This window comes from Crocuta crocuta, unplaced genomic scaffold (assembly GCF_008692635.1).
Source record: "Crocuta crocuta isolate KB4526 unplaced genomic scaffold, BGI_CrCroc_1.0 scaffold181, whole genome shotgun sequence".
Lineage (NCBI taxonomy): Eukaryota > Metazoa > Chordata > Mammalia > Carnivora > Hyaenidae > Crocuta > Crocuta crocuta.
The window spans coordinates 1,806,638-1,817,172 of NW_027527952.1; the positions used below are offsets into that span (position 1 = coordinate 1,806,638).

At 44.4% G+C, this 10,535-nt stretch overlaps 1 protein-coding gene across 1 annotated transcript in view; it reads right to left on the reverse strand.

Moving 5' to 3' along the window:
- Positions 1–9,904, reverse strand: part of ARL15 (ARF like GTPase 15) — a 401,299-nt gene extending 391,395 nt beyond the window's left edge. The window contains exon 1 of the mRNA XM_077752508.1: positions 9,753–9,904. Coding sequence (XP_077608634.1) covers positions 9,753–9,800 — 48 coding nt within the window. The 5' untranslated portion in view covers positions 9,801–9,904. The remainder of the gene's footprint in view (positions 1–9,752) is intronic.
- Positions 9,905–10,535: the final 631 nt, after the last annotated feature.

A 10,535-nucleotide genomic window follows, 5' to 3' on the forward strand; every position in this document is an offset into this window, starting at 1 on the left:
TTTAGAAAGAAGTACATTCTAAATATATACTACATTCATACAAGAACTGGAGAATATAGGAATGTCCTCTTTTTATTCTGCTAGGTAATTACATTTTGAGAGAGATACTTTCATTCACTATCATTTTAGATTAGACTGTAGATTCTATTATCTACAAAAAGTTGGGACAATATTGCAAACTTAGGTCTGTAAATTTACAATTACTTGGCAACACTTTCCTGATTTTGCTATGGATTGATATTTGGAAAAAATCCCTTAGATCACATCAGTAGCAGGAGGAGTACACAGGAATCCAATTCAGAACTTCGAAGTTCTTTTCTTCTCTGCCACAATGATGGGTACAGTTTAAGATTACAGACATGTCACCAACCCGTATAGCAACCACACAATTGTGATTATTCCACTCCTCCTGCCCCTCGGTGTCTTCAACCACAAGACAGGAATAAACATTCCTACACCTGTCAGGGTTGTAGAAAGCTCTAAAGGAACAGTAGAATCCCAGATTAAGTACTTCCTGCAGAATCTGAGAGTGAATTATAAATATTAATCATCATCATTATCACAAACTTTATTACTTAGCTTTGACTTAAACACTGGCTGATTATAAACAGGCGCTGTTCTAAGTACATTACAAATATTAACTTATTGAATCAAGGTCAAGAGCTTTAAAATGCACGTAACTTTTGACCCTACAAATCTACTTCTAGAACTTGATCATAAAACAAAAATACCCCAGATTAGAAACACCGTATGTAGCAATCCCTTTTAGAGATTCACCATGTACATCCACATATTAAAGGCTGTACAATAAAGACACTTGTTTAACTTTGTCCCAGTTTTTAAACTTCCTCTGCACTGGAACCCCTTTTTATACTAAGATGCATTTAAATGCCACAGAACTACGACTCCTTACAATACACTAGCATAGAATATCCAGGAATTTGTGCAGAATATTCAATTCAGTGTTATTTATAACAGCCCAAATTGGAACATAAAATAGTCAATGGAAAGGTGATTAGTTAGAACTATGGTCAGTATATAGTGCAGAAAAAAATCAATGAAGAGACACTTAAATTTTAAATATTCATAGATGTAAAAAGCAGGTTATAAAACTCTTCATTATGATGCAGGGTTAAAAACGTTAACTGCTTCTTTGTGGGTTACTGGATTACGATTTTTTCCCCCATTGTGCTTTCCAAATTTCCATTTACTTAATAAATACAACTACCAAAGTAATCTCCGTCCTTGCATAGGCAAGAATAAATATGCGTATGTAGGTATACATATATTAATAGGATGACAAAATGACTATCAATTCTAAGACAGGAATCCTAATATTGAAGTGCAAATGAGATTTATAGGATTTACTGTGTAATACTAACAAGCAAACATGTACAAATCACACCTCAAAACCAATACCAATTCTCCAAGCTTCTCACAAAATCCAAATGAGATCTCTACGTATGGAAACATAAATGGTAATATCCAAACCAGAAATATGAAAAAACAAGTATCTACCGATACATACAAGCAGCATTCACTGATCCCCGAAACAGAAAACACGTTTCAAAACAAGCAGTATGTTACCATTTCTGTAAAATTCTATTTACCACACTGTTATTATATTCTTTGTAAATACATGCAAACATACAAGAGGATAAAAACAGAATGCCTGAGAAGGATACCCATGAACTTCAGCACAAAGGAAGGGGGAGCAACAAGCTTTAGCTCTAGCCTTAGAGTGTTTTGTTTTTTTAAAGCAGAGTTTTGAAGTTAAAATTGCAAGATGGGAACAACTGTTAATCAGGGAGGTAGGTACACAGAAATAGGCTTTATTATTTTCTGTGCTTTTCTGAACACTTGTACTCAGAATATTTGTTTTAAAAGTAAGACTCTGAAAGGTTTATTTTGTTTTAGTTCCTGACACCATGAGCAGGGGTGTGATTAGGAACAGGTATGGTCCTTCTGTGCCTCCATCAAGGGTCCTGGGAAGACTCTAGACGGTCATCCACTTTCTCAAGAGGCCAGAGAAGCAGCTACACTGCTGAAAAAACCCACAGGAATCCTTCTTGGGGAGACACGGACACAATTACTAGGAGGGAAGTCCTCAACCCGGAGAGAAGCAGTCCAGAGGTCAGAACAGTGCGCAGCAAATCTAGGTACAGAGGAACTGATAACCAGACTGTCCTTTCAAAACTGTTCCACTCAAAAAACCACAGAGGTGTGTTTGGCTGGGAGCCAAAAAGCAGAACACCAACCTTTATGCAAAACAGTGGAGGAAAGTAGGTAAACAAATGAAGGCCTTGTCACCTGAAGGCACAAACTCAGGCAGTTGCCCCAGCAGGAACTGGGCGGTCCCTGAATTCCTGGGAAGGCTGCTCCCAAGAAACCAAGTGACCACAGTCAAGTGACCCCCTCAACTGCCAGCATGGGGTCTAGGATTCATGCTGCCTCGCTCACTCACTCATCCTCTCAGCTATTAGGCAGGCGGTACTAAGGGCTTCTAGGCCTGGGCTTGGAACCCTCCAAGCCAGGCTCACATCCCCGCCCTAACACTCCACTGGCCAATGTACCACCGCCCTGAACCTCAAGCGCCTTTTCTAAAACAATGTTTTGTAAGATGGTGGCATCTGATTAACACGACTGACGGGAGGATTAAGTTAGGTGACAAGAGTGAAACACTCTGCACCACACTTAGTCCATAGTCCCCTCTTTGATTCTGGTGGTCAGCAAGCTGGTCAGAGACCCTGCCCTGATGCGGGTGACAGATGATAACCATCACCCTGGGCCACGCAAGGCCTAGTCACACATCATCTTTAGCGCTCGATGTCAGAACGGGCTACCTAATTTGTGAGGCCCGGTGCAAAGTGAAAAGGTTTGCAAAGGATCAAAAATTAAGACAGTAACCACAGAGCATTAAACTAAACGCGGGGCCCTTCTAAACATAGTCCCCCATGGCCACTCGCCCTTGAAGGCAGCCCTGCAAGAAGTCACTGTGCTCACTTTGCAGACACTTGAAGGCTGACAAGAATGGAACTTCCTAAACTCATCCAAACGCTTGAAGCATTTGGGGAGATGCCAGGGGGAGAGCCGCAGCATAAGGAAAGGGGGCTGTGGGCTTGAGAACAGAAGCGCATCGTTCATTTGTGAGATGTTACCAGAAAAAACGGTTTTTGTTCTCCGTGACACCACTACCAGAACTTCGCAAAGAATCTTTCCATCTTTCCAGTCTACCTCAGAAACAAATTCTTAAAAACACCAAACAAAACAAATACATTCTGTAAGCGAGAGGCTACTTGGAGCCCAGGGTCTGCTGGGGACAGCCTCCCTTCCCAGGCACCACTTGTTAGGAGGCAGAGCAGGCCTCAGATACACGGACAAATGCATCCTCCATCTCAGTGACCTCTTCAAAAAAGAGCTGGGCTTGTGAGGGAAGAAGGTGCCCCTGAAGTGACAGTAGGGGGCTAACGGGGCTGCCCAGAAATCCATTTGTGGTCACTTAATGAAACCTTAGATGCTAAAGGTCACCTCAGTGACCAGACTATGGGGCAGGAAGCTCAGGACACATTTTTAATATTTATTTTGAGAAACAGAACACATGTGTAAGCGGAGGGGCGGGGGGAGGAGGGAGGGAGGGAGGTAGAATCCAAAACAGGCTCCGAGCTGTCAACACAGATCCTGATGCTGCAGGGGCCCCATCCCACGAATGGGGATCAGGACATCATGACCTGAGCCGAAATGAAGAACCAGATGCTCGAACGAGCTCCCCAGGTGCCCCCCACAGTACAGTTCTTTCTATACAGCCTTCTCCTTAACAGTCCATTTACAAGGGCCAAGTCCTGCAGAACAAAAGCCTCAAGGCCCCTGGCGTTTTGCCCTTTACTTAAGCAGCACTGTGTACGTGAAAAACATGGTAAACATTTCAACCATCTCCCAACAGCTTTACCACCACACTGGGAGGAAGGTCCCAATCCCAGCTCCATTACTTGCTAGCTGTGTGAACCTGGGGAAACACCACCTTTCAACTGAGCCTCCTTTTAATGCCTTTACTCAGGAAAGCACTTACAACACTGCCCAGCACACAGGAAGTACTCAGTAAATGTTAACTGATTTACCCTCATAACTCACACTTAACTCCTCCCAACCCCATGGATCTTTTCCTAGGAGTCCTTTTTCACAACTTAACACTGCAGTAATGGGGGTGTCTGGGTGGCAGTCTATGAAAGCATCTAGCTCCCAGTTTTGGCTCAGGTCATGATGTCCCCACTTTGTGGGTTGGAGCCCTGCATTGGGCTTTGCGCTGTCAGGGCAGAGCCTTCTTGGGATTCTCTCCCAGCTCTTTCTCTGCCCCTCCTCCACTCGCAAGGTCTCTCTCAAGGAAAAAAAAAAAAAAAAGACTGCAGCAAGAGAATCTCAGAATCAGAGCCAGAGCTAACGCCTCTACATCAGAGTTCCTGCTTAATGGTACAGATGTACCATTCTTCAACCATTTCTGCAATGACAACTCCAGATGGTTAATCTGCATTTGCATTATTTTAATCTTATGATTAATAAAATATTTACATGACTAATCCAATTACAGTTAGGGCTAAACAATGTTTGGCCTGTATTTTACAGTCCATCTGACCACAGTCTGAACATATAACTTATGTTGAGTCCTTCAGAGTTAAAAAAAAAAAAAAAAAACAAAACAAAAAACTGCAGACTTTAAAGATAATGGAACACCAGATAAAATCCCAATGTACCTTCAGGCCTTTTTTCAAATGGGCACATTTACAACTTACTAGTACCTATAGGCTCTTTTCTTTGAAGCACCTCAGGAGTTCCTGTTCTTGGTCGGCTTTTATTCTGTAAATGGTGACGGAACTGGTGCTGACCAGTCTACCTTCTCACTCAATCATCCCCACTGACACACAGATCTTTATAATGGCAGCGACAGCCTATGACCAAAAAATTAGGGCCGGGTTCACCGATCTCTACAAGAAGTCTAGGACCCTGGCCTTAAATTCCAAACACAATATGTAAATGCAGTGATCACTGGTTGACAACTAGCCATGACTAATCAAGCATTTTTAGTTGTCACATTTTCAAGTCTAACTTTGCATTTTACTTCACAAGAAAACAAAAACACAGAAGATGAGAGACCTAGCAGAAAGCCAAGGAGCACCTCAGAAACTGTTTCCTCTTGGGGCACCTGGGTGGCTCAGTTAAGCATCTGACTTCAGCTCAGGTCATGATCTCATGGTCAGTGTTGGGTTCAAGCCCAGCGCTGGGCTGTGTGGTGACAGCTCTGAGCCTGGAGCCTGCTTCAGATTCTGTGTCTCCCTCTCTCTGCTCTTCCCCTGCTTGCACGTGTGCGCTCTCCCTCTCTAAAATTAATAAAGATAGAAAAAGAAGTGGTCTGTCCTATGAACCTTATGCAACCTGTCCTGCCACAGACTCCACCAGGGCCAAGTGCCTGGCAGTCCCACAGCCAAGGAGATCTCAACAGGGAGCTCGTCCCCCAGGGCTTTCAGTGCTATGCACAAAACAGGGGTTCCATAAATATTTGTTGAATGGATTAAAATATCAAAATGTCATTTATTTTCCCAAGTATTAAACAAGCAACCATCTTGTGACATCCTACTTGCTGAGTACCACCCCAAACCTTTCCACATACTGGCACTAGTTTAAAAGTTAGCCCGATATTGGGGCGCCTGGGTGGCTTAGTCGGTTAAGCAACCGACTTTCGCTTAGGTCATGATCTCGCGGTTGGCGGGTTCGAGCCCCGCGTCGGGCTCTGTGCTGACCGCCAGCTCAGAGCCTGGAGCCTGTTTCAGTCTGTGACTCCCTCTCTCTGACCCTCTCCTGCTCACGCTGTCTCTCTCTCCTAGAAATAAAAATTTTAAAAAAAAACTTAAAAAAAAATAAAAAAATAAAAAATAAAAGTTAGCCCAATATTTACCACGGAGAGGTCATTAAGGTCTTAAGGTTTAAGAGTAAGTAATGTAATCACAATACATTAACATTTTATATCTGAAAAAAAAACAATGTGCTGTTAATAAATCCCTTTCCCTCCATGATCTCATTTAATCATTATGGGCAGGACACAAAGCAGAACAAGTTTTGTGGTTTTGATGACAGAAGGGGGAGAAAAGAAAAATCCTCACCAATGGTAATGAAGACAAAATCTGAAACTGAAAGGAATCTAGAGGTTGCTCCTGTGCAACCGCCCAGAAAAAACGGATAGATGTGTTTCTTTCACTACAAGCTGATTTTCTCCTACCTTACTCCAGAAGCTCTGTACATAGTTCTACCTGTCAGAAGAGAGTGAGCCTTGTATTTCCCTGATGAGTGATGTTGAGCATCTTTTCACGTCTGTTGGCCAACTGGATGTCGTCTTTGGAAGTGTCCATCCATGTCTTCTGCCCATTTCTTCACTGGATTATTTTTTGTTTTTTGGGCGAAATAAGTCAGGCAGAGAAAGACAAATATCCTGGGATTTCATTCATATGTGGAATTTAAGAAACACAATAGAACTGAGGGTTGCTGGAGGGGAAGGTTGGTAGGGGGATGGGCATTAAGGAGGGCACTTGGTGGGATGAGCACTGGGTGTTGTGATTAATCACTGGGTTCTACTGCTGAAACCAACACTACACTGTATGTTACCTAGAGTTTAAATAAGTTTAAAAAAAAAAAAAAAAAGAGAAGCTGGCCCTGCCTAATGGAACAGTAGCAAAATCTTTACCCATAGTCCTGACACATGTGAACATGGCCTTTTAAATCCATCATGAAAATTGGTATGCAGCCTCCTATGCCAATTTCCTTAACCAGAAAGCATGAGTTTATATTTAAATTACCACCAGGCTACACAAATAATCTTGATAATCTTGAAGTGTGAAGGATACATTCTGCATTCCCCAGAACAAAACACCTAATCCAAACAGATTTTATCTGGTCTCAGTTTAGAAGCTGGTGAGAGAGGTAGAATTGTCCCTCTGTCTCATTCATTTCAAATACTAAGCACTGGGGTGATATTATTTACAATTAGCAAGTTTACTATATCCCTGAACTAAATTAAAAAACCCAGTCTTAAATATTAAGGCATTATCCCTGTCCCTCACCCTATTGGTCACCTCTAATTGAGAATATTTAAGAAATCCAAAGCAACCTCAAAGAGCAAAGAGCTTCATTTGTTTTAATATCCAGAGTCCTATTAAAAGCTATTAAAAATAGCACCTGTACCTTTCTCTGCTACTCTCCTCCAAATCTAAAAGGTTAAGTGATGACATCCCATCTCAAGAACAATGGACAATACATACACACAGCTCCCTCTTCCAGTTTCCAACAGCAGCAAGAGAAGTCAAACACCTGATTAAAAAAGAAAGGACAGCATACACCACTATTCCTGTCAAGTGCACGGAAAGAGAGCTCGCTCTAGTCCACAGGCTTGGCAAAATCTGAAGAGCCAAACTCTTAAAGAAGAATTCCCCACTCCCAACCCCTGGACGTCACAAAACTTGGGAATTGGTTTTAAAAAGGAGATCCCAAATGCAGTCAAGAGAATTTTTCCCCCCTAGAAACTGGTTTTTAATAAATACCCCATAAGGATTACATACAAGCAAATAAGTCCACTTGAAAGGCAAGGAGAAAGGAATGATGTGTGGCACTTCATTTTCTCAGTTGATAAGGAAAGACAACCTCTAGAGGTTTGTGTCTTTTTAACTGGAAAATTAGATGGAAAAACTGGACGTCATCTTTAAGGATTCTCTTAAATGTTTTCACAGAGGATACTTGGCACACTCAAAAACTGACTTCAAGACTTTTCTCTCATCTCCAATGAGTAGCCAATGATTTTTATGTAACAGTTTCACTGCAGTTGTGATTTTTTTTTTAACTTTAAAGCTTAAAGGAACAAAATGATGTTTTAGTACCAATGCAATAGGACATGTGGGGGTGTGGCAGGTAAAAACCAAAAGGCCGTGTCAAATTTGGGGCCCACTGATTATAACACAAACCTGTTAGTAAACTGACAAATGAATCTGCTTTTAAGGTACCCTAAAGCCCCACTAACATTCATTCACCAACTTTAGATGATCTACCTGGAAGTTAACCTGAGTAATAAACCAATTTTCAATCCCCAGCCCCCCAAACGGTTTGGTGGTTTTGGCACCTTGGCTTTGTGATGCTATTTGTAAATTTAAAATTCACCCACTAAAAGAAATAAATAGTCAGAACCACCTGACTTCCTTTTCAGGAACTACTTAAGTATCCAATATTAGCTTTCAGTAATGTCACCCTTTCCTCTTTGGTAATTATCCTCAACAAACTTTGGCTTTGAGGACTGCAAAACAAAACCATAGCATTGTATTTTACAAGACAAGCTACAAAATAATGGGTTATTTACTTCGGAAAACCTAAGAAACACTTAGCAACTCTTAACCTACCTGACACTTCAAATTTAAAAAAACACTCTCAATCAGATAACCTCCTTAAACTGGCTCCAGTTGTGGGTGGACAATGTCCCTTTATCACAAAGGTAACTGACATCAACGAATGATCAGAATTCCAACTCAGAATTTTTTGTCTCTGCTCCACTCACAAGGTCATGCATTAACTTCAGTCAGCATCTTCCCCCACAAAAAAACAAACAAACCAAACCATTAAGCTTTAGGGGAAACCTCTCCTTCACATAAACTAGAGTAAGTCCAATACAAGAAGACATTACAAAACCAGCCCGCGTCCAGCGTTTCTTGACCATGAAAGCATTCAGTCTTTCTCAGAACAGCATTAAGTTTAATTCCTAGAAGGCACTAGCAAATCTCTGCCAGGCCAATCTACAGTCAAAAACGACTGCATGTGTCCAAGATCACAGAAGGGTCAGTGTTTTTAACCAGCTACTTCAACTCTGCCTAACAGCGGTAACAAGGTAAACCTGGTAATTGTATGGGATTGAACACGGCCAATGTCAGTGAGGATTTCCCTGAACACAAGCATGCAGCTCTGGGGAAATAGAATTTCTGGAACAATACATGCTGCTTGCATAATTCCACAAAAACTCGAGTGTATTATCGAAATAATGTTCAGTCCCAGCTTTGTGCTGACACTTCCCACCTAAACTTCGCAGCACAAGCCTGGCCTAAAAGCACAGCTGAGATCCAGGGTAAAAGCCACATGCACCCACCACACAAACAGTGGGACAATGCCTGCCCTTACCCAGTCCCGACAGGACTGCGATCTAGTTTAGTCCCGTCTACTTTACGGTAATGTGCTTTTAAAACCTCGCCACGACCGAGGTCATAGCTTTAGAGATCTAATAACAACCAAATGACTGGGGCTGCCAGGCACTTAGTAAGCCATTCTGGTTATAGCTCTTTAATAGTACCTGGAGTTCTGCTAAAAAGGGACAGCAGAAAACTCCTGCCTCCCCGGAAAGAAAGTCCTCTGCAGGGAGCACAGGGGGGAGCAAAGAACCCGATTTCGGGCAGGGGACGCCCGCCGAGTCGGCCCCATCTCCCCGGCAGCGCCAGCACGCCCCTCTGCCCGCAGCGTGGTGGCCGGGGCCGCACCTTTACCTGTCAGCTCCGCCACCCTCCCCGCCCCGCCGGCCGCCCCTCCGGGTCCCAGCACAGCTCTAAAGCAGGCTGCAGGAGCAAGAACCCCAAAGGCATCCCATCCCAAAGAAAGAAAGCAAAAAGGCTGTTCCTCCAGGCGGAGGGACACCAGGCACGTCGGTTCCAAGAGGCGACACGCTACCCCTGCCCCGCACCTACCAGATAATCCATGTACAGAAACGCCTCAGTTATGCGGAGATCAGACATCCGGCAGCCTAAAGCATCCGGAACGGCTCCAAACCCGGGGGAAAAAAGCAGCTTCTCTGGCTGCGAGCTAGCAGCCCCTGAAAAAGCCAGCAACAACGAAAATAGCCGAGAGCGGCCGAGCAGCCGAAGATTACACAAGGGGCGCGGCGATTGGCCGGGCGGGCGGGCAGAAGGAAAGGAGAGCGCTCATTGGCTGCGGTGGCTATAAAAAGCGGGCCACTGCGGGTGGCAGGAGAGAAGCGCGGGAGCGGCTAGGGCGCTGGTTCCTGTGAGCCGGGCGGACGAGGGCGGGGGCTAGGGCTGCGCAGGCGGAAGAGCGAGCCGGGAAGAGCGGAAAATCTGCCGGTGCTGCAGCCGCCCGAGTTCTGCGTGCTACCGTAGCCGCCTATTCGGGGCAGAGCGGAACTGCGCTCCTGTGCAAGAGAGCCGTGGTGTCCCCTCCCACCCCCAGTAGGAAGCCAGTCCTGACGCGGGAGGCGTGGTAGCCACCGACACCTAACGCCACTCTCCGGAGTGAGTTCCTGCGGGCTCTGAGGCCTCGAGAGCGCACCGAGGGGGCGCTTAAGGAACGTACTCCGCCCAAGCGGGTCGGTGACAGGGGCAGCCCCCTCCCGACCTCGGTGACATGAATCTTCGAAGCGGACAGCTCCAGCCTGAAGGCTCTTCAGGGTGCACCGCAGCTTAGGGGACACAGCCAGAGAGAACCCAAGAAGCTCCCTTAGAACGCCAGGTGGT